Raw genomic sequence first — 26,206 nt, 5'->3', positions numbered from 1 at the left:
GAAACGACAAGAAGTGTACATAGCGATAGAGCACGAATAGTAAGATTGTGAGTAAGATTGTGAAAGCTATGTGAATCTGGCTTCTAAGCTTATGATGTCATGATCCGGATACTCACGTCAAAGATTGAAGTGACCGTGTCTATTGTAAACTTGACAGCAACTTTTGTGACCGCACAAATCCAAGGGCATTTTACCCATCGCTTACCGATTGTGGCATGGTGGCAAAGAGAGACGAACCCCTATTTCGTGCCGTGGCGATCGGCAGGATTGAGACGAGCCCCGGGGCCATCATCGATTTCATCCCAGCCACCAAGCCCATGTTGTAAGCGACCCTTACTGCAGACCCTTTGATCTTTGTAAAGTACCTAAGTGTACCGCTCTTCGATTCGGGAAATCTTCCCCCCGTGGAGAGTGTCCGCCAGACCTGGCCCAATGCGGCTAGCGGCGCAAATTTCCTCAGAAATGCGGGACAGCGGTGTGAAGTTTTCAGGCCTTGGCCCAATGCACTACTCCTGGCTCGCTCGAGGGGCGAGGTTCCACGTACTTGGCAGTAGTGAAGGCTTCCCATAGGTCCGCGAGGAAAGACGTCTTCTTTTGCGCAATGTATTTGTCCCCAAGCAACGGCGCAATGGCAAACGTCGCCTCTTCGCAGTGATAGAAGGGAATGCGCCTGAGCTGTCAGTTTCAGATGCAACAGAAGTTAGAGCAAATCTACTTACGGGAAGATGTGATGCACGACATGGTATTCAATGATGCCATGAAAGATGTGGCGTCCAATAAAGCCGAATTCGCGATCCACAGTGGACATGGCGCCCTTCTGGTAAGTCCAGGCCCCCTCTTCGTAATGAGGCGCTTCTGGGTGCGTGTGGTGGAGATAGGTGATAGCGACTTGCATGGTTAGTGAATGATGTTTACACGGTTGCGCCAAAAAGATGCTTACCGATCCAATGGTTCATCCAGAGGTAAGGAAGACCGTACAACAAGAAAGTGTTACGGTAGCCTAGGGTCTGAGCGACTTGATAGAGGACTGCAAAGACGGCCACAATGCCTGCGTTGGATAGAAGGACGTATGGCTGCTCTTGACGAGTAAAGACGGGCGAAGTGGGATCGAGATGGCTTTGCTTGTAGGTCGGCACGGTGGATCGACGGCCTCTGGTGAGGCTTTGAGCGCCAGCTCCTGCGTTGATCAGGATATAGGCTGGCCATCCGAAGAGCTGGTGAATCGCCAGAGTGAAGAGACTGACGATGGGTGTATCCGCCGCATCGTGGTCCACGAGGCGTGCCAAGAAACTCGGTTCGGCCTTTGACTCGGAGGTTGGCTTGCGGTTGGGCACGAAGACGGTGTCCTTGTCCATGTGGTTTGCGTAACGGTGATGACGGGAATGGCTGAATTTCCACGAGAAGAATGGGACAAGAAGAATGCTGTGAAGGACCCAGCCAACTGCCGCGTTGACTTGGAGATGGCTTGAGAAGGAGTCGTGGCCACATTCGTGCGCCAAAATCCAAAGCCCTGTGAAGAACAGACCTTGGACGAAACTGTAGAGGACCCAGAGCGGAATTGCCCAAGACGACTCAAGACGTGTCAAGCAGACGGCAGAGTAGAACAAGGCGCTGACAGCCACGAGGTCTCGTGCAACGTACGAAAGGGACCTCAGAAGAGAGCGTTCGAAGCATTTTTCTGGGATGGCTTCTCGAAGTGCCTTGATTCCGGGCACAGAGGCATCTCCAACCGGTGCCATGTCCGGCGAGGTGAGCGTCTGGGTTGTGGTTGCACTCATGGTGGGTGGTGAGGGAAGAGTGTGAGAGAGACGGAGAAAGGAAGAGGAAGGGAGAGGGCACGATTATCTACCCAGACGACAAAGCTGCACAGTCCCAAAGGGCCCTTGGTGCGTTCTCAACAAGGCAAGACGAAGACGCTCAGTGGATCAGATTGGACCCCTATGTGGAGTACAGTGTTGCGGAAAGTACCTAGGTAAGTCCTGGACTTAGCTTTGGAGACAAAGCTTTAGTCTAGAGCGGCCCGACGATAAAATCGAGGGATGGAATGCTGGAGCGGCACGCAAGGCCCGTTTACGCGCAAAAGTCGGTGTGAAAGACCAGGAGCAAGCAAAGGGCGTCCGCGTAATTGCTCCTTTACTCGACAGGGCTGGGCGGCCGTTGGAACGGTCTACGCATCGCTGCCAATCTCGTACCCAACGTGAACAAGACTGCAGATCTCATTCGCGTCAAAGACCCACATGGAACCAGGAGTGTTTGCTCAGTCTCGGCGAATTTCATATCGCAGGTTCTGGCCCAGCTATGCAAACCATGTATATACCATTGATAAGTACCGGAGAAACTGATTGGGATTGAGTTTGCGCAACACCGCGGCTCAAAACGGCTTTTTACACGCCATCCCGTCCGTTGCCATGCTTATCTCACGGGGCGAGGGCCCGTATGCTCAACAGACGCATCCTAGCCATAGAGAGCAGGCGCGAGGTATCTTTGTCTGGGTAGCAAGCAGACTAATGCCACGACTGTGGGGTCCCGATGTCGTGGTCGCAGGAAAAAAAGGGTTCAGGCACATTTGCTGGACCCTGGAACTAGCTCCGAAACGACTTGGCGTCTCGGTAATCTCTACCGTCTGTGCGCCTCCACGCGCCTTCGGCTCTTCGTCTCTTCGTCGTCCGTTTAACCATACTTTAACTTTCGGCAGCCATCCTCAGTGAGGCTGTACCTCGATTCTTTGCATGGCATTCTTGCAAACCTAATCGGCCGACGCGAGAATGCACGAGAATGTCGTATGGGGTATTCCGACAGGCACGGGCCACCTTACCTAGGTAGCATTATCTACACCGGATACTTTGGTGTTCTCGCCAAGTGTGCCCGATATGTCCCTTTGACCCGATGCACCTTTGGAATGACGCTGTCCTGCAGTCGACAGGCATCGCCAATATCACTATCGGTTTATGTCTCTCGTCTCGAAGCACATCAGGTGTTATCTTGGCCAGCCTATGTACAACGTGGGTCCGTACAGCCCTATTCGCACCGACTAGCCTCCGCACTCATCGAGCCGCTTGACAGCTTCCGCTTCACAGCTTCGAGAGCGCACTGACCTCTTCCACGAAGCCTCGCTCCCACGTCTCGATTCCTGCTCTGGGGCACCAGCCCAGTCTCTTAGCGATTTCACTGCGAGTTCTGCATGTGCTTGCGAACCCCAGCTCAGCAACTTGCTCAACACCACCAGTCAAGAGTTTCGCTCCATCGGCAAGACCAACAGACCTTACGGTGTTACTTTTGACTACGCCGGCGTCGAATGCTGCATTTGCAACCGCCTGCGACACCTCGATCCACGTGTGACGCCCATGTGCGCTGAAAACAACGCCTTGTTTTCCCTTGGGCAGAGACGCGCCTCCCTTTGACAGGATCTCCACGAGTACCAGCTCGTAGAGCTCTGCCAGGTCCTCGATATGAACTAGAGCAAGAGATCAGCGTGAGTTTGTGAAAGAGCTTCGGCGGTAATAGTACCGTTGTCCCACACGCCCTTGCCGTCACCGATAACGATGGCTTCCCCTTCAGAGATCGCCGCTCGGGCCAATCGAGGAACTTGCAGACTACGCTTATTCCACAAGCCCGTTCCCACCTAGACGAGGAGTCAATATCGTGCGGGGCCGCAGTTTGCGGGGAGGCGTCGCTCACCCCGTAGATCAATGGAGACATGAGAACGACAGTCTTCACGCCTGACTCGAGTCCAGCATCTATCATGCCAAGCTCCGTTGTGCGTTGAATGTACTTTTTTACTGTGTTGCGCGACTTCTCATAGGCATAGATGTTGTCCTTCGAGTCGTCGAATTCCAGATCGGGGTTGGATTCAAGGTGAACACCCGAGAGTGGCTGGTCCGCAAGGTTCGAGACACCTGAAGTGTGGACCATCCAAGCATCTCTGCCAGTGGACTTCTGGCGTAACGAAAGACCTTTGATGAAGGCTGCAGCACTGTTGAGATGATAGCCGAGCGTCATGTTGAAGATGACGTCGTACTGACTTGCTATCTCGACAAGGCGGTCAGTATCGTCCAGACCTTCGAAGCCGACAACCTTGACCCTGTCACCAAACGCAGCGTGCAGCTGTGCAACTCTTTCTTGGCCCCGAACGAGACACGTAATATCAGCGTCTTTGATCGCTACATGTTTGCTGCGAAGCAGTTGGTGGAGCACACTGCCCCCGATGTAGCCTGTGACGCCGGCAAGCAGAATCCTTTCCCGAGCCATGATTGGAAGATACGACAACGTGATACAAGTACGAGATATCGGCGATGATGATATATTGACGGTCCGAGGAATGTCTGGGAAACCTGCCTACTTTTGAAGTGATGATTACTAAGAGGGTATCCAGACAACGGCTGGGTCATTGCTACGCACCTCGACATACCTACTCTGCGTGGGCGAAAGACATCATCTTGCCGGGGGCCTAACGCTCCAATGGACGCAGCGGAGTTCTCTCCGGGACTTTGCTTTGCTTCGGTACTGCAATCCCGCCGTTGGAACTTTGTCTTAACAAAGTTTCGATATTCTCCCGATACGGCCCGGTCCATCGGCATGATAACACATCTCGCTGCTGACGCGGCTGAATACAAACTCAACACCATTGGTGACTGTACTATACAACTGTAGCATGGAAGGATCTAGAGTCATGCAGCTAGGGCAAAGTCCTTCATGTAACATACCCAACTTCCCGAACAACGCATATGGCATTCATCGGCCTGATTCAGCATCATGCCTCATGATAGCTGCAGCGGTGCGGGCCGAATACCAAGATCACTGTGGTCAGACTTCCTACATTCCAGTCGCCTGATTGTCGATGTTCCTCATGCGAAGGTGGTATTTGGCGTCGTTTGTGTCGTTAGTATCGCGATGAGAAGAGGTGACTCGTGGTCTGTGGGTTACGATACAAAGAGGATAGACCGGATGTGATTAGAGTATGACACCATGCGCACATAGACCGTGTAGTCAGCAAACACCAAACCCAGATCCGGTGCCCAAAGTCAACACCATTCTCGTGGGGTTTGTCACATGTCAGTGGATGTTACCGTATTACGGCAACTACTCGGATGGTGCAACAAGTGCCGATTGAGATAAGGCGGCGCAAAAAGCCAAGTCCTAAGCACGCAGTAGCCACGGAATATCAGTCAGCTTACTCTGACCGGTCGCCTAGCTAGCGTCGGCCGACTACCGAAGTATCTACAGCTGGACATGACGAGGGTTGAGCGTGTAGTCAAACCCAGAATGAAGCTAGAAACACATGCATTGACGTTACGTGCATAGGGCGAATAGTCCCTGAACTTAATTGACACTGCACTACGCCACTGAGGCTGAGATCCGTCGTATTCAACAGTCCCTAGTCCAGTCGTGGTGCCAACGAAACTTGTGCCCACGATATTTTCGGGCTGAGACTTGTCAGTAGTCTCGTTGAAAGAGTCGGTATATTCACTGAGTCATTTAACCTACTTGCCGGTCGGTTTTCGGTACCAAACTTGTGGGGATCTTGTTTACCCTCCACTGATCAGCCTACGATCTAGCAACTAGTGTATGGCAATCGTCTGGGGACTCCGTATCACTCTAGCCTTGAGGGTCTCCGGGTTGTAACAACGGCGATCCCCAATGTGCGTGAAATTGGCGGGATCGCAGGGGGAGTGACTTCGGGTGAGTGTCATAGCGATTGTTCAATCGACCTGACTATAAGACGCCACTCCCACATTAGGAGCCGTTCATCCAACGCTTCATCTCAAACCTCTTCATCGTATCTACCTTGATTGCTCACAATGAACGTCTCCACTCCAACTTTTCCATGGCATCTCATGCCGACCATGGACTCTCTTCCTTCTGCAGAGCAGTTCTCCACCATCGAGATGCACCCGCGCAATATAGTCGCAAGTCTCTTAGCCATAGTGATCAGCTTTTCTTACCTTCGATCTGTTACAAAAAAGACTGGCCTTGAGCGCTTCCCCGGACCGTGGTATGCGCCCTACACGGCCTTGCATCTGCGATGGCTCTTCGCTCGTGGCACGATCCACGAGTATGTCGAGAAGATGCACAAGCAGTACGGCGATGTCATCCGTTTGGGACCAAGACAGCTCTGGATCTCTGACAAGGGAGCTATGAAGCAGATTCTTCTCACCATTGATCTACCCAAGGTTACCATGTATGCTGAGATCTCAAGAGACAGAAAAAGTCCCGGTCTCTTTGGAGAGATGTAAGTATCAGTATCCCGTGTTTCCTGTGAAGACGACGGTGGCTGACGCCGAAAACCCACAGCCGCCCCGTTCCCCACCGCAACCTCAAGAAGTTCCTCAGCCCAGCTTTCACTGTCTCTTCTGTCGATAAGTTAGACACGTTCTTCAAAGCCTGCACATCGATTTTGCTCAGCAACTACTACACCGAAGTCGACAAGGCCATCGCTCAAGACCCCAAGTCCAACCCCAACGGCGACTTCGAGACTGACCTTATGCGCGACCTGCACTGTCTTGCGTTAGACATCATGGGCGAGTCGTCATTTGGTAAGGGCTTTGGGCAGATTGACAAGATCTTCGATCCCAGCAAGCTATTGTCCGGCAGAGACAAGCGCTGGAGCAAGATTCCCGATGCCATCTTCAACGGCCAGGCGAAGAGGTATGGGTTGGTCTTTGTGAAGAGGTTCCTCCGGCGCATGGGATATGAGTGGGAGGTTGATTGGCCCAAGGAGATGACGTCTGCGATTTGCGAACTCGTCGACGAACGCGCTGCAGCTCAGGGAGGACATGAGAACAAGAAACGTATCGATGTCCTCCAGCACATGTTGGACGAGGGCGCGCGACCAGACACAGGAGAGCGTATGTCCAACCAGGACATAATCGATCAGATGTCTGAGCTCCTCCTCGCTGGATCAGAAACCACGTCTGGTAAGTTAGAACCCGAGGTCCTAGATTGCTTGCTGCTTTCAAGTTTCCCTCTCCAACGCGAACTATAGTCGCTAACGACACCCCCTAGGAACAATGGCATGCCTGTTTGTGGAACTCGCACGAACCCCCGCCGCTCTCGAAAAGCTACTCGCTTCTCTTCCCGTCCTTGGCCCCAATGACCCCATCCTAGACTCGAAGACGGTGCGCACAGACCCACAATATCGATACCTCGAAGCCTGCCTGAAGGAGAACCTGCGCATGAATCCTATTGCCTCGGAACTGGGTCGTCGTACCACAGACCAAGGCCACAACATCAATGGCAACGAGATTCCGCCTTACACGATTGTGTCGGCCAGCTACAGAGCACTTCATCGCGATGAGAGGTACTGGCCTCAGGCGGAGAGGTTCTGGCCGGAGCGCTGGCTGGAAGGAGAGGAAAGAGAGGACGCACCCGAACCTGAGTAAGTCGGCCTGGTGATGAGACGAGAGATTTGATGTGGACATTTTCTGACGTGAGATTGTAGTCTAGATGCTTACTTCCCATTCTCCAACGGCCGACACAACTGTATCGGACAAAAGTATGTTGCCTTGCCCCTCATCTCCTTCTGAAGCGACGCACTAACGTCCATGTCCAGCTTCGCATACGCAGAGATGCGCACAGTCTCGGCCAATCTTCTTTCTCGCTTTGCCCTTGAGGAGGCTGGGTACCAGCAGATCCAACTCCGGCAATTCATCACGATGCAGTTCCACGATGGCAAGTGGAGAGTTGTGCTGAAGCCCCGCTGGAAGGATGCTGCGAAGGCTTGAAGCGCGAGCTTTCGCGACGCTACTGCAGCATGTTTGAGTAGGTGGCATTGAGCGAGAGGCACTCGCATGAAGAACAGACTGGAAGCAAGCAGAAAAGAGAGGCGGCAGCCGGTACAGCGATGAGGGCGAAGCAGGACCATTCTCCAGACTGAGGGCACATTCCTTTACACTTTTGGGTAGTGCGACTAGACATTAGAAGGCACAATTTGATTGATTCCCCCACCAACTCCCGTGCTTCTCTGCTTTCTTCCTGGCACTCTGCCCCTGCCTTGGCTTGCAACATGACATGCGTTTGGACTGAAGCGTGAGGCGAGCCGAGTCAGGCTGCATAAAGACAAGATATGGACCCGGGGTGTGGAAAGAGGCTCGGGCTTTCTCGCAGCGTGCAGCCAAGGCCGAAGTAGCAGCGCATGCCGTCAGCGAGCTCGAGGCAGCCCTACTTTGTAGAGTGCCGGACGCTAGCGCGCCGCCGCATCGGAACGCGTCAGGGCAACTCAGCACGCAACAGCTCTGTCCACGACATGACCCGCCATGTCTGAGCCCCGACGCTCGACGAGGGCGCGCGCTCGCGACGACGCCGCCCCCGCTGCCCCCGAGACGCCCAACGACAAGCCCGCCAAAGCCGCCAAAGCCGCCTTGAAGCGCAAACGGACCAGCCTCGCCGTCAAAGACTCGGCGCCCTCGACGCCCGTTGCTGAGGGCGCGCCGCTGCCCCCACGACAAACACTCCCCCTCCAGCTGGTCGACGGCGCGCCTCTGCCCACACTGCGCGAGCCACAGCCCCTCCATCTTCCCTCGAGCGAGTGGCAGACGATCCAGCAGAGCCGCGTCCTCGAGACGTCCTTCGAGCGCTCCAAGGCCGTCTGGCTGTCTGGCGCCAACTTCCGCACCTTCCATGCCCACTTCAACCAGCCCAAGAAGCTGGCCGACCGGACGGATGAGGACAAGGCCAGGACGGCGAGGCAGAAGGAGCTGCTCAAGAACTTTCCCCCGGTCGGTGCCGATCGGGTGAGCGTGAAGCTCGTCATAGAGCCGCACACATTGCCTATCCGCCTCTATGGCCCGCGCGAGGTGGGCAAGCCAGCCCAGAAAAAGGCTCCCGTGCCATCGCCGTATGCTCCCTGGCCAAATCACAACCAGCCCAATCAACACACCAAATACCAGGGTGGCCAGCCGATACAGCAGAAACCTCATCCACGCCCACCGCAGCCTCTCAAGCCTGTTCAGGCCGCGCCTGCGCCCCAGGCTCCCGCAGCCCCCGCCCCCGATCCCGTCATACACATGCTTGCCGCGAGAGCAGGCACAGATCCCGAGCTGAAGGCTGTCATGAAGATAGTCGCAGCTGGCTCGGCAACTAAGGAACAGCTCGAGTTCTTCCAGACACACATCAACGAATTGACGGCGATCCTGGCGAGGCAGAAGGAGGAGAAAACGCCCAAACCAACTCCGCCAACGCAACCCCCCAAACCCACGCCACCGCCGCCGCCTCCAGCACCGAAGCAAACAGCTCCCCCTCCGCTTCCCCGCCCAGTCCAGCCAGTCCAGCAACCTCTGCAGCCCAGCACGCCCAAGCCGTACAGTCCGGTCCCGCCACATGGACAGATGCAGCAACCCTCGCCGACACAACAGCCATATCCACCCTATGCGAACAACTTTAGCAAACCGCCGCAATACCACCCACCGCCGCAGCTATCCACCTACAATCCACCCCCGAGGACAACATATCGCCCGTTAGTCTTCAGTTTTGTCCATGGCAGCGAAGACAAGTTTTACTTCCCTTCGTATAGTTTCATGGAATGGCTTCCCAATGGCACAGGCGCAAAGCTGTCCTTCCTCATCACCAAGATGAAGCCAAAGCCTGATCCTGTCGTCAAACCACCGTCTACCTCCGTTCAAAAGTCAATCCCGACGCCGATTCCGACTCTCGGTACTGCGACCAGTGCTATGCCTGGCGCACCCCCACCGAATGCCATCATACCGACACCCAGTCCCACAAACCCTGCTTTTGCGTCGATACAACCTACCGCATCAGCCCCCTCAGCAACCTTCGTGCCGCCTAAACCACCCCAGCGGATCGAAGATTTCGACGAGATGAACGAGATAGACAACATTGAATTCTACCAACCGGTCACTGTCCTTCTACTAATCGAGCACGATGAAGGCGACGAAATCGCAAGCGCCTTGCCGCGCTCGATACGACCACCGCATGTCGTGGAGAAATACATGAACGAGGTGTTTGACAAGTGCAAAAGAGCAGAAGAGACGTACCTAGCCTTCAGACTGCCGAGAGACGGTGATGAGTTGCCAGAGAAGAGGATTAGGAGCGGCGACGTGACGCCTGCGGTCGCGACGCCGACTCAGGACGTGGCCATGGGGGGGATCGGTGGGTCTGCCAGTAGTATGGCAGAAAAGAAGAAAGCTGGACGGCCTAAGAGGAGTCTTGTATGAGATCGTTTGAACATGTGCCGATACTGTGGAAACCTTGGAATAGTCTTTGCGGCGTGTACAAGTACAAATGATACCCATTTTTTAGCGTCAAACTACACACATCCTGCTCCTTTATCGTGTGCCATTGATACACCGTTGTGAGATGCATGAGGCGGTATCGTCTGAAGCACCTAATGCTCTTGGTTACACATGAGATCTGGAGTTGCCATCGCTCAACTCCGATGCCAAGATCTTCGCTGCGGCCTGCTTATCCTGGTTAGATCATCCGCAGTTGCCTATCTCCATACTTTCGTGCCTTTCGTGCACTCCATCTTCGCAACGTCACCATAGTCCTTGCTGTTTTACCTGAGTCCAGTGCTACGATCGCGGTGCTCTCTCTGCGTCGACGTTCTCGACAGTATAAAGTATCTAAGCAGCGCAAGAGCACGTCCTGCGACTGAGATCATGCCCGACCTCAAAGCCATCTTTACGAAAGCGTACTGGACATTTGCAATTCTAGGCATTATCTGGGCAGCGTTTGTGGGTCTATTGATCAATCCCACGATACAAAGGCAGTACGTTTTGCTCTCATCATGACAGATGAGATGCTGTTTGGAGTCGATTCTAATGTCTTCTCAGCGCTCTCTATGCCCATAAATTCCACACAGGGTTCTACCACAACGTGACGAATCCCGAAGAATTCGGCTTTGCGAGTAAGTGCATCTGCAACTCTTTCTCGATTTCCCCCATCGCTGTGCTAAGTAGCCATCTGTAGAGGGGCAAGTACAACCCTTTTGGCTTACTACTGCGGATCAAGAAAAGCTCTTTTGCTGGCATGTACTTCCTCTAGATGTTTATCTGGAGAATGAACATGAGCTTTTCACTGCTGCTGTTTCGGGGGAAGTTGCAGAGGAGTTGAAGGGGACGATAGGAGAGAAGCTGTTGAGTAGCGACCCGGAAAGTAGGGTTGTGGTCAACTTTCATGGTGTAAGTTGTGCTTTCTTTCGATTATTGACTCTCTGCTTCGGCATGCCGTCTCGTTCTTTCCAGAGTCTTTGGTATTGCTACATCTCAGGTTCTCATCTTACCCTATATACTTTTTCAGCTCTCCGTGTTTCTCCCCTCATTCTTCTGCAACTTCATCCACCGTTCACTCTTCTTAATATTTCCAGCTTATCCATCACTCATCCTAACCCACCCGAACAGAACGCTGGCCACATAGCTCAAGGCTACCGCCCCTCAACCTACCGCTCCGTCTCTGGCATCCCAAAAACTCACCTCGTAACCTGCGACTACAGGGGCTTCGGTCTCTCTACACTCACCAACTCCCCACATATCCCCACTGAAAGCGGTCTCATAACCGACGCCCTAAGTCTGATCTCCTACATCACCTCTGACCTCTCTCATCCAAGCACCCGCACCGTTCTCCTTGGCCAAAGCCTCGGCACCGCTGTAACAGCCGCCAGCGCCCTCTACTTCACCAATTCCACCTCCGAGCACCTCCCATTGGCCATCACATCCCCATCTTTAACATTCAAACCATCCCGCAACTTTGAAGGTTTCGCCGGCATAGTCCTAGTAGCCCCCTTCACCTCCCTCCCCCAACTCCTCAAAACCTACAAAATCGGTGGCGTACTCCCCGTCCTAAAACCGCTGCAAGGCTACCCCAAGATAGCAAACTATCTCTCCACTCGTATCGTCGACCACTGGCCCACTCTCACCCGCCTACGCGCCCTCATCTCCACCGCCTCAGCCAACAAGTCCGGTTTCCACATTACTCTCCTGCACGCGCGAAACGACCAGGATATCACGTACTGGGAATCCGAAGCCTTGTTCCAGCCACTGGCTACGCATATGTTGACGGAAGAAGGAGTTGTGGCGGAGGAGGAGAGGAGAACGATTCAAGGGGCGAATAGGGTCAAGAGGGGTGCTTTTGCGTACAAGAAGGTCGAGGACGACAAGGGAGATAGGATGGTAGAGTTGGAGGTTGTTAGGTATGGAGGGCATAATGAGGTGGTGGGGTGGACGCAGGTTAGTCTTGCGATTAGGAGAGCGTTTGTGAGGAAGACGATGAGGCCGGGGTTGGATGTTGAGTAGGTCTTTTGGGGAAGGGTAGGTTACATTGGCTTTACCTGGGTTTGTTGAATGGAAGAAGGAAACGGAGATGGAGCTGGATGGAGCTATTGAGGGGATATCATTCGTCGTCATATGGCGGCGTTATATACAACATTACATGTACAATACATCTACACCTTTCTACCCAATCCACAAGAATGCGCCAGACGTCCGTCAATGTAAATAGACTGATGTAAGCCATCAGCCCTCAAATCATCCAGAGATCTCGTTATATCAGTGTCGAGCTTTTCCACGGCCCCTGTCCTGTCCCGATTCCGATCGAGCTTAGGAGGCTGATCTTACGCATTCCTAGCCTGCTGCTCCTTCTCATACTTTGCAACAAGTTCCTTCTGCAGCTGCGGCGGCGCGGGACTGTAATGGCTAAACTCCATGCTAAACTCTCCCTTACCCTGCGTACTAGCTCGCAACTGACTGCTAAAGCCAAACATACTGTTCAAACTGCAATCCGCATAGACAGTAAAGTCCTCCGGGCCAATCTCCGTATCGTTGATAACAGCATTGCGCTTATTCAGCAGACCAACAACAGAACCCTGGAACTCATTCGGCGCCGTGATGGTCGTCTTCATGAGTGGCTCAAGTACCTGAGGCGCACCGGCCTGGAAAGCTTTGCGGAAAGCTTGCTGGGTGGCCATTTTGAAGGCCATTTCCGAGGAATCGACTGCATGGGTAGCTCCGTCGTTAATGATCATGGAAGTACCCAAGACCTTGTGGCCAAGAAGCGGGCCCTTGGCTGTGGAAGCCATGAAACCCTTTTCACAGGCGAAGAGGAACTTCTCGGAAATGGTGCCTCCGGAAATCTGTTGCTCAAACTTGTTCTCACCAGCGGCTTCACTTGGCTCCATCCAGCCGACTACTCGCGCGTAATCTCCCGATCCACCACTCTGCTTCTTGAGCGTGTGGTCGAAGTTGACGCGCTTGGTCATTGTCTCGCGGTAGGCGACTTGTGGTTGTCCGGTTTCGCACTCGACGCGGTATTCGCGGCGCATGCGCTCGACATAGATGTCCAGATGTAGTTCTCCCATACCGGAGATGATAGTCTCTTGCGATTCGGGGTCGGTGTGGACTCGGAATGTAGGGTCTTCGCGCGTGAAGCGGCTCATGGCTTTGCTAAAGTTGGGCGTGTCTTTGGTGTGCTTGGGCTTTATCGATAGGGAGATGACGGGTTCGGGTACGAACATGGAGGTCTAACATGTCAGCTTGAAGGCATGATAGCAATAGTCTTGAAGTCTTACCATGGTGTATCCAAGATTACCGTCAGTGAAGGTATCTCCAGACGCGCAGTCAACACCGAACACGGCGCAAATTTCTCCCGCACCAATTTCAGGGATTTCCTCCATGTCGTTGGAGTGCATGCGCACAATCTTCGGTATCCTGACCTTCTTGTCTGACCTTGCGTTGAATACATTCATTCCCTTTCTAAGCGTACCCTGGTACACACGGATGTATGTCAATTGTCCAAAACTACTCTCTTCCAGCTTGAAAGCCAGACCGACAAATGGCAAAGAGTTGTATGATACCAGCTTGACCGGTGCCTCTGCTCGCTTCTTGTCCAGTGCCATATTCTCGACTTCGGAGGGGTTCGGTAAGTAATCGCAAACAGCGTCGAGCATTGGTTGGACAGATTTGTCTGCAAGCGCGGAACCCATCATAACCGGGGTGAACTTGAGGGAGATGGTAGCTCGTCGAATCGCAGCCTTGATCTGGTGAATCGTCGGTTCCTGCTCGTCCAGGAAAAGCTCTGCAATCTCATCGTCGACATCCGCAAGTGTTTCAATGAGCTTCTGCCTCTTCTCCTTGCAGAGCTCAACAATATCCGCAGGTATCTCGTCAGTCTCCCTGATTGTCTCGCCCTTGGGCCCTTCGTTGTATATGGCCTTCATCCTGACCAGGTCCACAACACCCAAAAAGCCATCCTCGCGGCCGATGGGTACTTGGAGAGCCGCAGCCGGTATACGAAGCTTCTGGTTGATCTGTTCGACAGCCTTCCACGGGTTGGCTCCCATACGATCCATCTTGTTCACGAAAGAAATCCTTGGAATGTTGTACCGCCTCATCTGCCTGTCGACTGTGATGGTCTGACTTTGCACTCCGCTGACAGCACACAGGATCATGACGGCTCCATCAAGGACTCGCAGTGCTCTCTCTACCTCGATTGTAAAGTCGATGTGGCCGGGTGTGTCAATCAGGTTGATGTGGTATTTTTGGTCCTTTCCTTCATCGTCCTTCTTGATCCAGTCACAGAACGTCGCAGCAGACTGAATAGTGATGCCCTTTTCACGCTCGAGATCCATAGAGTCCATCTTGGCACCCACAGCATCTTTGCCTCGTACCTCGTGTATGGCGTTGATCCGGCCGGTGTAGAAGAGGACGCGTTCGGTGGCGGTGGTCTTGCCGGAGTCGATGTGTGCTGCGATGCCGATGTTTCGCACTCGCGATAGTCGCTCCCATTCGACAGGGTCTAGGTTCTCGACGATTTTCTCTTGCGTCAAGGTAGAGGGGTCTTCCTTTGCTTGCTCCAGCCTATGACCTCCAATCAGCCTTCAATTGCTCTCTCGCCGTTGCACAACAAATATAGCAGTACATACACCTGCGCAGCTGCAGACTGCCATCTCCGTTGTGGCTTCGTGGTGTGGCTCCCTATCCATGTGTCTGTCTTGGTGCCGTTAGTATAGGGCGTGCGCGTTGCCGCAATGGTCGAGAGAGCGCATCGTGAAGGCGTCGCAACCGAGCGTGCTGAAGAGCGAAGAGTGCTCGTGGCAAGTGATTGCGCCCGGAAAAGAGACTGGACCCTCATCTTGAGCACCCCTTGGACGGTTCAAGAAGAAAAAGAACAAAGGAACGACGCGGGGTCTGTTGTCGCTTCGCAATGTCGAATTGCCCGCCAGGAAAAAGTTGGGCTATCGGAGTTTCGGAGGTGCCAGTCACGTGTCGACGTGTGGCCGCCCATCCTACCATAGACATTGCACGAGTGGACAAGTAGACAGAAAGCCATCTTGGAGTGAAGAATGGGATTGTAATCTAATAGTGATGTCTGCCAGATTCTGCGAAGCCTATCGCTAAAAAACAACTATGCACGCAATAGTCCTATCCAAACCCACCTCCGCTCCATATCCTTAGGTATCCGCCCGAATATCAGTTACGCCAAACAATCGCTCCAGAAAATGCTGTTGAGAAGTGAAAGAGGATAGGAGCCAGACAGCTCCGCGTACACAATATCGCCCATGACTGTGTAAGATGACATCGTACAACGACCTAAGACGGGTCCTAGTGTTGCAGCGACACGACTTGAGAATTGTATACACCTTAGTCAGAGGTACAAAGCCTTCGTCTACCGGACCGTCTCCTCTGGGAAGTTCGGTGTCTGGAGTTCTGCAACTGACGAATCCACTTCTTGAACTGGAGTGGCCGGTTTCTCCGATTCGTGTGATGGCCCATTGGCGATAGGCTCCTCGGTTGTCCGATCGTCATGTTCAGATTCCTTTGCAGCCTCATCTCCATCCTTGCGCCCCTCGGCATTTCCGTTCGTAACCACGGCCTTGGCCTTGGACACGACCTCTTCCGCCTTCTTCTTCCCTTTTTGTAGAGTGCCGATTTTGGAAGCGGCAGGAGCCTTACGCGGTGGTGATGACGGCTTTTCATGGGGCTTGTCGTGTGTCTTGCTGGAGCTGGCGGCCGTGGGTCGCATCATGCGCTCGAGGAAGCCTCCTTTGGGAGCAGCACTTGCGGTCGAGGTGCGCGATTCAGGTCGTTTGGGCGCAGGGGGTGCGATGGAAGGGCGCGAAGTCTTTGGTGCCGGGGCCTTGGGTGTAGGACGGGTGTTGGTGGAGGGCTTGCGTGTGACCTTGGGCTCCTCGCCATGTTTGGCAGCCGAGGCAGCTGTCGGCGCAGTCAGACGGGTTGGTAAACCGACTGGACGAGTAGGGGACTTTGGGGTTGGCTTCTTAAAGCCTGTTGGGGATGTGCTGCAGCGTTGTTAGCATTGGCGCATTCTCCCACGTCGTTCTGTCATACCTTTGGCGGGGGGCGGAAGTGGTGGGCTTGGGAATGGCAGGCTTCTTGTTCTCCACAGGTGCAGCCGCAGGCTTGGTCTTGGAGGCAGCGGCAGCGGTGGGTGCCGTGCCTGAAGACGAAGATGCTGCAGGTCGCAGAGAGGTGCGGCTGGTCTTAGCAGCTGGAACCTTTGTTGTGGTGGCCTTTGCAACGGGGGCCTTGGCAGTCTCCTTGGGGGCTGCTGGCTTTGTGGTCTTCGCAGCTGGACTAGGCTTGATAGTGGGTGCGGCCGTCTTGGGTTTGGTAGGGGTTTTGGGTGCTGCTTTTGGTAGCGGGCTTTTGGCAGGGGCGGCGGGAGCCTTGGCAGGTTTGGCAGTCGAGATGGCAGCGGGCTTCCTGATCTCGGGCTTCTTGAGCCCAGGAGTTCCATTGGCCTTGGCCTTGGTTACAACAGGTGTGGCTGTTTCTGGAGCAGGTTCGGTGCTCGGGGCCATTACTGCTTCAGCCGGCGCAGAAGCGGTCGCATCGGGAACAGCGGCTTCGTCGGTAGGCGCAGCAGGTCGTAGAGCAAGCTCCTCTTGAGCACCCGTCACTGCCGTGTCTGGGTTCTCGGCGGATTGAGCAGCGGCTGGAGCCGGGGCAGAGGGCGTCTCGGTGGCAGCAGCTTCAGCTTGCACAGCTTCGGCTTCCTCTGCAATGGCAGCTTCCTCGGCGACAGCGGCCTCCTCTGCGATGACGTTCTCTTCAGCAACAACGGCGTCGTCATCAAGGGCAGCGTCCGCCAGAGCAGGCTTGTCCTCGTCCACAACAGCCTCCTCGGTGGGCGCGGCAGGTCTCAGGGTCACATCCTCCTGCGCGCCTGTAGTAGCTTTGTCTGGGTTCTCAGCAGGCTGGGCTGGCGCTGCTTCTGGCACGGGGACTGGAGTCTCGTCGACTGGAACTTGTTCCAGCTCGGGGGCAGGCACAGCGACGTCGGGCTCGATGCGGGCGGCGGCAGCAGACTCCGGGAAGTCGGAGCCCTTCATGATGGAGCCCAGGTTGGGCATGTTGGTGGGCGTGTCGTCGCGGATGGGGGGCGCGGGCATGGAGGACTCGCGCGAGGCGACAGCCTGCTCGGGCACGGCCTCGGGGATGGCGATGCTCTGGCGGCGCTGCTCCTTCTCCTCGCTGACGACCTTCTTCAGCTCGGCCAGCTCGTCCGTCTTGTCCTGGCTGACGCGGAAGCTCTCGCGGCGGGTCGCGTTGACGCTGTTGGAGGGCGTGCCCTTGGTCTGGCCGAGGTCGGTCGATTGGTGGGCGGCGGTAGGCTCGACCGAGACAAAGGAAGCGCGCACCTTGGACTTGGGGCGCTCTTCGCCCTCGGGCGCGGCTGCGCTGTCTGTCGGGGAGCGGCCGCGGGGCTCAGGCGAGGCAGCGGCGTTGCCGTTCTCGAACATGGCGCGGAGGTTGCGCACGCCGTTGGACATGGCTGCAGTGGACGAGGCGATCGTCAGTGGTGGCTCAGTGCTGGCTGTCCGCAATGGCGTGCTGGGCGGCGGGCGTGGGAGCAATGGGTTATAGGATACGTGGGAGATGGCCGTGGCCGCGCCTGAAACCCGGCCAATTTGTTTATGTACACGCAGTGACGGCGGCGCGACAGGGTTCTCGGGCGTTGCACAGGGAGGCTGCCACTTACAACAATGCTGGTCAAGGGCAATCGGGGCGCAATTACGCTCGCGGTCAGGAACAAGGGCGGTGACAATGGGGAACCCCTGGGGACGTCGGTCGAGCAGGAAGGAGTCGGTGGTGCTCCCGAGTAACCAAGACAACTGCCCAAAGCATCATAGCTCCAGTGACGTCTGGCCTCGCCCTCGCCCAGCACAGCACAACAGTGCGCATTGCACATGCATTGTATAATCTTTCATTTCGACACCCGGCGCTCCGTCTCTCTGCCTGCCTCCGCCAGCCCCTGAAACGCTCTCGCTGCATACACCGCTCATTGCAAATGCCGCATCGTCTGGCAGCTGACAACGACCATCTCCGTCGGCACCACGAGAGAAAAAGAAAAAGGCTCCGATGCCATTGGCAGCTGCACGCGAATGCCACGCATGACATGTCGGTGCCACGCCAATCATGTCGCATGTGGGCGCAATTCCCTCGTAATTTCCCTGGCTTTGGCCAATCAGCGGTGATCCTCCTTTTCAATCCTCGTCGAGTCCGTACCTAAACACACGAGTGAAGCATAGAGCAGCGCTTGAGCTGCCAAATATCTTGGTAAAGCAGGATCGAACGGGTATCGAATTGAGAACAACAACCACAATTTACACAGGACTGTCCAAATCACCCTCACAGCTTCCGCTCGCCGTCCCACACCTCAGATGCAAATCATCCGACGCAGCACCAATCCAGACTCCGTAATCACCGCCAACAGCAGGAATTACCCAGTTCTGCGACACTACATCCCACACACTCAAATCCTTTCTTGTGACCCTCAAACTAAGCGTCTGGCTAGCCCCAGCCTCCAGTTCCCTCGTCTTTTCAAAGTCACGAAGCTGAATAACGGGTGTGTCGACTGTGCTCTCGTCGGGGAACTCGATGTACAGTTGTGCGACGGCCTTGCCCGCGCGGCTCCCGGTGTTGGTGACGCTGACGGTGATGTCGTATGCCGTGTCGAAGAGAGCGGGGTTTCCGCCTTGTGCACCACCAGCTGGTACACCAGGTTTCTGCTCATTCGAGTATCCGCTGGGGTATGGGTACGTCCAAGTCGAGTTGCCAATCTTGGCTGCAGCGTCGGCATCGTTCTTGTCGAGCCACGAGTAGAGGTAGCGCCAGATGCGGTTGAAGTTTTCTGGCCAGTACGCCTCGGAAGCTGGAGGGATGGCCGTTGAGTAGGTGGGTGTTTCGCCCTTCGCGGGACGAGCTGGCGGTGCGGCTGTAAGCTGAGTTACTGGCGTAATGGTCGCGTTGGCGAATGAGAACGACGTGTAGCTGAGTCCGTGGCCGAAGGCGTAACGAGGTGTGATATTCGCCTTATGGAAGTGGCGGTAGTCGATGTAGAGGCCCTCGGTAAAGGTATCCTGTGGTTGCCCAATCTGATATCCGACAAGGCTCAAAGACTGGGGGTAATCATCTTCAGAGTTGGGCAGAGTGTACGGCAGATGGCCTGATGGAGACACATCGCCGTACAGAACTTGCATCAGTGAGTCCCCTGCTTCTTGGCCAGGCAGATGGGCGAAGAGGACAGCTTTGACTGAAGGCAGATCGTGCCACTGATCCATGAGAATGGGACCGACGGTATGTACCACAACCACAACGTTGGAGTACTTGGCTGCTACGTCCCTGATAAGCTTATCGCCATTGTGCCATAGGTTGAGGTTCGAAGAAGTCCGATCTCCTGGGTTGTTCTCAACAGTAATATAGTTTTCGCCAGAGTCTGCAGTCACGAAGACGACGGCAGTGTCGCTCGGCGATGGATTCGAGTTTCCAGGGAAGGAATCCGTGTTGAAGAACTGAAAGTCGGCGCCTCGGGTCTTGAAGCCGTCGATGGGGCTGTTCATGTAGGGGTATCTTGCTGAGCCAGAACCCCATCCCATTCCTAGTGTGCCTTTGTTGCATCCTTGGTCCGCGCACGAGTTTATCCCATCGGGGTTCTTCTCCGCGTCAGTGCCAAAGATCTTCAGGGTACCGTTGGAAGACAGAGGAAGCAAGCCGTCCTGATTCTTCAAGAGCGTGATAGCATCGCGGGCCACTTCACGAGCGACCTCTGCATGGTCGCCCTGAACATCCACAAACTCATTTACGATGCCTTGAGGCGAGATAAGAGCGCCTGGGTAAAGAGGACCTTCGGCGTTCTGAGTGTTGGCGTCGAAGTTGGGTCGCGGGTAGTCCTGATCCTGGCCCATCTTGAAGTAGGTGGCAAGGATGCGTGTGACAGCATCGTTCAAGCGGTCCACCGGGAGAGATCCGTTGAGAATGGAACGCGACTGCTCGTACATCCAGTAAGAGTTGCCAAAGAGTGGAATGGTGTGGATGTCCCCAGGCATGGACATGTCAAGTCCTGCGAGCGCCGAAGGGACACCGGAGATTTGAGCAAGCCAGTCAGACATGACGAAGCCCTGGAAACCGAGCTCCTCCTTCAATATACCGTTGATCAAGTAGCTGTTCTGCGAGCATGCACTTCCGTTGACAGCGTTGTAAGCAATCATTACAGCACCGACACCGGAACGTACGCCCTCAGCAAATGGCCAAAGATAGAGTTCATGAAGCGTGCGATCGTCCAAATTCGATGAAATGCCAGGCTTGACCAGGTTGTACATGCGGTACTCTTCCTGCTCGTTTGCGATCAGATGCTTGATTGTGGCTATGACGCCCGTGCTCTGGATGCCTTCGATGGAAAGAGCTCCACCAAAAGCCTGGAGAACAGGGTCTGAGCCGAAACCTTCCCAGTCTGTATTCTGTTAGCCCAAACACCAACGCTGGCTTTTAGTGATGCACTTACTTCTACCGCCACGCGGTTTACGACCTAGCGGACCGACCGACGGTCCGAGATGAACGTTTACTCCCTTGCCACGGAACTCTTCGCCGATCGCAACACCACGACGATAGAGAAGATCCTTGTCCCATGTGGCTCCCACCGTGATGCCGGCAGGGAAGGCAGTGTTGTGGTCCGTGTTTCTGACACCTAGGGGTCCGTCCTGCAAGCAGAGTTGAGGGATGCCTACTCTCTCTGCACTGCCTGTGTTTCCGACGCATCTTCCCATGAAGATTCCACTGCCGGCCGTGAGGTTGGTCTTTTCGGCAAGTGTCATGTTTGAAACAAGAAGAGATGCCTTTCGGTAGCTCTCAGTCCAGTCCGATACCCATCCTCCATGGGGAGCTATGTAAAATCAGTATCGCTTTGCTCGGTACAAAACTAGTCGATCGATGTTGTCTCCGAAAACTTACCTGGGTAATATGGTGCCGCAACATATCCAGCTGGAACAGGATTACGTCGCTGAAGAGCAGCACCAGCGGCGAGTGTAGAGAAACATAGGACAAGAGAGGGAATCATGATGAAGGAATGACTTTAGGTCAGCGAGTGAGCGTCAAGCAGGACGGTAGCCTTCAGTGAGACATGGGAAGGAGATGAAGGTCCTTTGTACAGAGAGCCCCTGCTTGAGCCAAATCCAACCCCGCAACACCAAGCCGGTGTGGATATCGCATTTCTACCAAAACTAAGCATGCACTAGCCATGGTGTTGTATAGTGATAGGCACGGTGGGTAACGCGCAGGACGGAAACAGGCATAAGACCGAGTAGTATTGTCGTGCGTCAAGGCGCAATGCTGGGGTCAAGGATTTAGGCCGGCTAATGATCGGATGCTCAAAAGGCGCATGACAATCTTGGAAGGGACTGCAGCTGTTGCACAACCGCCAGGAGCAGCGCCATACGCCTGAGGCAAACCAACTCTTCTTAACAGAAAAAGGACAATGAGGAACGTCCTCGCTCACGAAGAAAAGTACGTGCCTAGTGTATATTCAATGTGATTGGTCTTGAACTGATCTTCGTATCCCGTGTGGAGTGCTAAGTTCAAGACTGGGGTATAAAGTCGTTGTATTGCCAAGCTGGCCGTCTCCTACAAGCTGCCTGTATAGGTGTACCACGATCCGATCTAATCGAGTGTAAATTGCGAAGGCTTTATCCAATGCGCCACGTGCGGCGATAGCAGTCATGCGGCACGCCGCGTCGAAGCCATGATCGTAGCTGAATGTATTCGTCTTCAGTCACATCAATGGTCCTATCACATGTCAAAATACCCGTTGGCTCAGACAGTGGATGAAGGGATTGTGGGGTGGAGATGAAGACGACAACGAGGATCGCGATGATGGACAGGGGCAAGGCGACCTCGGCTGCACTGGCATTTCCCCTTTCTGCTTCCGGCGCACCCATCGAGCTTCTTCTCCGTTAACCACCGCGCCTGTGGACCTATGATCTCATGTTCAAAACACACCGGCATTATGCGAATTGAACTGTACCGAGATGGAGTATTGGATGCGATCTTAGCATACACCAACCGAGCTACTGGCTCAACTTGAATCTGAGTCGTCGATCAAGGGCAATTCTTGCCGAGTAGGGGACAATTGGAAGCGGTGCTTTGGAAGAGTACTCTTGCCCCTTTGAAAGCGCTGAGCGGTAAACATCAACGCAATGCTTTCGCTCTACACAAAGATGAGCACCTTCGACGTGACTACACAATCATCAGACGCTGAAGGTACACAGTTCATGAGAAGTGGCCCAACCGCCTGTGGCATTGAGGCTCACGGTCTGAGCGTTTTCGAATGTTCGTGCATCGACAGCGAAAGGCCATAGCGGAACCCCAAGTTCCACGAATGACTCTGGTCTGGTAGCTATGCAAGCCCGAAGTTGATCCGACATGCTGAGCGAGTTGGGAACCAAGCGAACGCGCGTGCTACGATGGTTGCAAAGCATACAACATAATCGGAGAGGACCATCGAGGCATTTGATGGTTGGTTCAACAGAGTGACCAGCTACCTGGGTACCGAGACACATTCGCTGGGGTACTGAGCAGTTGCTATTCTCGATGGACCACACCCAACTTCGATTCGGAAATTCTTGTTGCTATTCTCCGGGCACACGGTGCGGAGTGCTCTCTCCGCGGTTGAATGGTGAATCGCAAAAAGTGACGATGTTGGGGTGAGGAGGCTTGGTGCATGCTGTTTATCGATTTATCGATTCTGGTGAGTTCGGATGCCGAGGTTGGGGCTGTGTGAAAGGCCACGCTGCAGCATCAGACGAACGCTTCTCTGGTGCGACGGGACCGCTTGTCGAATCGAGAAATCCTTTGTATGGAGCACTACCAAAACGCATCTTCTAGTCATCTACCGCTCGGCTATGCCCATACTTAGAATACCTACGTAGTAGAGCGCGGCATCGCTGCACCCACACAGGTCTGCGTTGCAGGTGCCGTCGAATCCGACGCAGCTGCAAGCGACGCGGTACCGCACCTGCGAAACACTGCTATAGCACGTCAGGTATCGATCTCCAAAGCTCCAGTTCGTCAGAGGCACAGCAACGGCCGGCAGCAGTTCGCGGGCGCTTCTCATGGGAGCCTTGGACAAAACGTGCTTTCGGTTCTTCCCGCGGTCCCGCTGTGATATGAATTCTTGTTTGCTGAGACCCACAACCCACACTCGCCCATCCAGTGACCGCGCCTATCGTGAGCGCCTCGCGGGCTATCGGGCGGCCGCATGTTCTTTTTGCGTCTGGGGGTCGGCTATTCTCAAGCCCCCCAAGGTTTCCTTGAGCTCCCTGAGCTCAGTGCGCCGTTTCGAAAACTTCTTTGGAACGGGTTGCTGACCTTCCACTCCACGTTCTGCACATGCATCCATCTGCAGGTCCCCGAGCTCAGCCCTACTGATTATTGATGACTACGACATCCTACAGGTGTTCGACCAGATGAGGCACCCCTTGCCCTTGTGTCGCTTGCCAAGGTCTTTATTTGGGCCCTATGCGCTCGCCGAATCAGATTAGCCGCCCTTTCCCCTCCATCGCTGCCCCTCCACCACTCGCCAGCGGGGATATTCTTAGACACATCCGCATCAGGGAACACAGTGGGATATTCTCAAACAGGCGCTTCCGCTATAGTCTCCCTTCCTTGTTCGAGGGACGAACCGCTCACGGTTTGTGCTTCGACCATTCACAGGCCCAATTTGGGCCTGCCCTGGTCCCTTTTCATGGCGCTTGGAGCCACGACCCAGTGAACAGCCTCCTCTTCGCCTAGCCGCACATGCCGTTCTCGGTAGATGAAGATCGATCCGGCGATTACAGAAACATGTCCTGGTTTCAAAACAATTCTCCGAGTGGCCTACTGGTCTTTGTCGTGGATGGAGGCTCTGTATGCGGCTCACTGTATAAAGATGTCGGCCATGCCCCCTTGATAGAGCCTCAGACAATACAGACCCAAAGGTACGAACAGCAGTTGTTTCATTTCTATTCGCAAGGATATCTCCTACCTGTCGTTCCTCATCCGTCGCTCTCGTTCTCCTACGCCAACTGTCCCCTAATCATAATACGCTACTCGGTCGCTTCCATTACTCACATCTTCCTCCTCGCCGCGTATTTCCTATCTCCATTCTTGTCATCACTTTCTTGTCCTACTAGTCTTTTCATTCAACTGGTCAACATGCCTAAGATTGAAAAGGGCCCGGCGCACCGCCTTTCTGTGTCGACCGCATCGGCCGCAGGCGGAACTCGCAGTTCCTCCTGGTCCGCTAGAGATGACGAGACGCTCATTCAGGCCAGGGCTCAAGGCCTCAACTGGAACCAGATTGGACCGAAGCACTTCCCTTCCAAGACTCCAAATGCCTGTCGCAAACGGCACGAACGGTTGATGGAGAGGCAAAATGCAGAGCAGTGGGACGGCGTGAAGCTGGACGTACTGGCGCAAGCCTATATGGAAGTGCGAAGGGACATGTGGAGCATGTTGGCTGCCCGAGTTGGAGAGAAATGGCAATTGGTAGAGACAAAGGTACGTCGTGTGAGTTCGTTCTTATTGAGGCATTTTGTGTTGACTCTACTCAGTGTATGGAGAAGGGTCTCAAGAACCTCACTCAGGCCTTTAGGTCGGCACAAAAGAAGCTCGAGAATGGTACCTACCACGACCATGAAGATAGTGGCGTAGGCATTTCTGACCTGGAAGAAGAACAAGAGGATCCCCACGTGGAAATGCATAGCATGACTACAATTCCCGAAAATCATTACTCCGCATACCAAAGCTACCCATTACATCAACACCAACATCAGCAACGGGTACCGAGCATCCAGTCTATGCTGCAGCCAATGCCACAACACCAACATCACATGCAACAGCCGATGCAACAACAGATGCAACAACAAATGCACCCACCGATGCAGCAGCCGATACAGCAGCCGATGCAGCAGCCGATGCAATACGCTTCGCATCACCTCTCGCATCAGCAATAGACTCGCAGTGTCATTGCCAGCTGGTTGACTTTTCTCTCAATGTCTCTTATCCGTTTTACATCTCCTTGTCACGATCGCTACGAACTCTCAGCTTGCCTTCAAAGCGGCAAGCAGTCTCTTTTTGTACCAATACCCACCATGGGGAAACATTCGATACCACGGGCAGCCTCTCTGATGGCTTTCTCAGCCACGCATCAACTCGATGACGGACTCTAGCCAGTCGTTCTGGCAGTTACCTTATACCCCTTGAGCCTACGACATTTGTACGGAGGACTGTAATCAGGAAGGAGGAACCGGACATTTATTCCCATCTGGACCGGGGATGTGAGAAGGCTTAATTGGCGTTTTTTATTTTCGAGGTTTCCAGTACATGCTGTTCATGGCAGCACTTGGGCATGGAGAAGGCCCTTGTAGATGATGTAGCCATGTATTTCTTGTCAATGTTATTTCTTTTTTCCACTTTATTTCACGTCGCGTCCATGTTATGCAATGGCTGTCATATTGTCCAACATGTGGAGCTAGTCCTGCCCGTTATTGTATATATTTGAAAATAGGCACGTTTCACGTGGACAATCAACAACAGCCTCAGCCAGCATACTACCTAGGTAGTAACCACAGAGACTCGGCTGCGTCGACTATGGAATCGCCCACAAGTCATGACAGAACCCCTCATCAAGCGCTTTATTGTCATGTTTCAGTCGTTATTGTGACAGCTACAGCACAGCCCCACACGCACTCAGCCTCACTGCACCTATATTCTACCTCACCCCGCAAACTCCCAATACAATCTCGCAGCACCTTGCAGCCCCCAAATATACGTATTCTTGCAGCGGCAAGATAGCTATCCGCCGCTCACCAAGACCCGTGGGCGCGTTGACGCGCAGGCTGGGAATCGATCTCGGGCCTCGATGGTGCCGCGCTAAGAAGGTATCATGACATAACCACCGTTCCGGCCGCACGCGCGCTTGCTGG

General features: G+C 54.3%; 8 protein-coding genes across 8 annotated transcripts; 4 read left to right on the top strand and 4 right to left on the bottom strand.

Annotated features, from left to right (window-relative positions):
* Positions 1 to 486: 486 nt before the first annotated feature.
* J4E93_001657 (uncharacterized protein) lies at positions 487 to 1,778 on the bottom strand (the record flags this gene model as incomplete). Its single annotated transcript, XM_049339607.1, has 3 exons — positions 487 to 670; positions 720 to 888; positions 941 to 1,778. 3 exons carry the CDS (start codon positions 1,776 to 1,778, stop codon positions 487 to 489), a joined length of 1,191 nt encoding a protein of 396 aa, XP_049203564.1.
* Positions 1,779 to 3,071: 1,293 nt separating this feature from the next.
* On the bottom strand, positions 3,072 to 4,248 carry J4E93_001656 (uncharacterized protein; the record flags this gene model as incomplete). The annotated part of the gene is made up of 3 exons (XM_049339606.1): positions 3,072 to 3,454; positions 3,508 to 3,622; positions 3,679 to 4,248. The coding sequence occupies 3 exons, from the start codon at positions 4,246 to 4,248 to the stop codon at positions 3,072 to 3,074; spliced, it is 1,068 nt and encodes a 355-aa protein (XP_049203563.1).
* A 1,595-nt stretch (positions 4,249 to 5,843) lies between these two features.
* On the top strand, positions 5,844 to 7,721 carry J4E93_001655 (uncharacterized protein; the record flags this gene model as incomplete). Its single annotated transcript, XM_049339605.1, has 5 exons — positions 5,844 to 6,229; positions 6,292 to 6,914; positions 7,003 to 7,375; positions 7,439 to 7,492; positions 7,550 to 7,721. The coding sequence occupies 5 exons, from the start codon at positions 5,844 to 5,846 to the stop codon at positions 7,719 to 7,721; spliced, it is 1,608 nt and encodes a 535-aa protein (XP_049203562.1).
* A 531-nt stretch (positions 7,722 to 8,252) lies between these two features.
* On the top strand, positions 8,253 to 10,169 carry J4E93_001654 (uncharacterized protein; the record flags this gene model as incomplete). The annotated part of the gene is made up of 1 exon (XM_049339604.1): positions 8,253 to 10,169. The coding sequence occupies one exon, from the start codon at positions 8,253 to 8,255 to the stop codon at positions 10,167 to 10,169; it is 1,917 nt and encodes a 638-aa protein (XP_049203561.1).
* A 444-nt stretch (positions 10,170 to 10,613) lies between these two features.
* On the top strand, positions 10,614 to 12,245 carry J4E93_001653 (uncharacterized protein; the record flags this gene model as incomplete). The annotated part of the gene is made up of 4 exons (XM_049339603.1): positions 10,614 to 10,723; positions 10,788 to 10,861; positions 10,924 to 11,135; positions 11,355 to 12,245. 4 exons carry the CDS (start codon positions 10,614 to 10,616, stop codon positions 12,243 to 12,245), a joined length of 1,287 nt encoding a protein of 428 aa, XP_049203560.1.
* Positions 12,246 to 12,562: 317 nt separating this feature from the next.
* Positions 12,563 to 17,740, bottom strand: J4E93_001652 (uncharacterized protein; the record flags this gene model as incomplete). The annotated part of the gene is made up of 5 exons (XM_049339602.1): positions 12,563 to 13,468; positions 13,517 to 14,804; positions 14,870 to 14,937; positions 15,622 to 16,246; positions 16,296 to 17,740. The coding sequence occupies 5 exons, from the start codon at positions 17,738 to 17,740 to the stop codon at positions 12,563 to 12,565; spliced, it is 4,332 nt and encodes a 1,443-aa protein (XP_049203559.1).
* Positions 17,741 to 18,574: 834 nt separating this feature from the next.
* On the bottom strand, positions 18,575 to 21,061 carry J4E93_001651 (uncharacterized protein; the record flags this gene model as incomplete). The annotated part of the gene is made up of 2 exons (XM_049339601.1): positions 18,575 to 20,700; positions 20,752 to 21,061. 2 exons carry the CDS (start codon positions 21,059 to 21,061, stop codon positions 18,575 to 18,577), a joined length of 2,436 nt encoding a protein of 811 aa, XP_049203558.1.
* A 3,373-nt stretch (positions 21,062 to 24,434) lies between these two features.
* J4E93_001650 (uncharacterized protein) lies at positions 24,435 to 25,262 on the top strand (the record flags this gene model as incomplete). The annotated part of the gene is made up of 3 exons (XM_049339600.1): positions 24,435 to 24,779; positions 24,833 to 24,899; positions 25,243 to 25,262. 3 exons carry the CDS (start codon positions 24,435 to 24,437, stop codon positions 25,260 to 25,262), a joined length of 432 nt encoding a protein of 143 aa, XP_049203557.1.
* Positions 25,263 to 26,206: the final 944 nt, after the last annotated feature.

Source organism: Alternaria ventricosa (genome assembly GCF_023758065.1).
Source record: "Alternaria ventricosa strain BMP 2768 chromosome Unknown scaffold_2, whole genome shotgun sequence".
In the NCBI taxonomy this organism is placed as follows: Eukaryota; Fungi; Ascomycota; class Dothideomycetes; order Pleosporales; family Pleosporaceae; genus Alternaria; species Alternaria ventricosa.
Note: the sequence above shows the minus strand (reverse complement) of the source record. Positions and strands in the feature narration are given on the sequence as shown.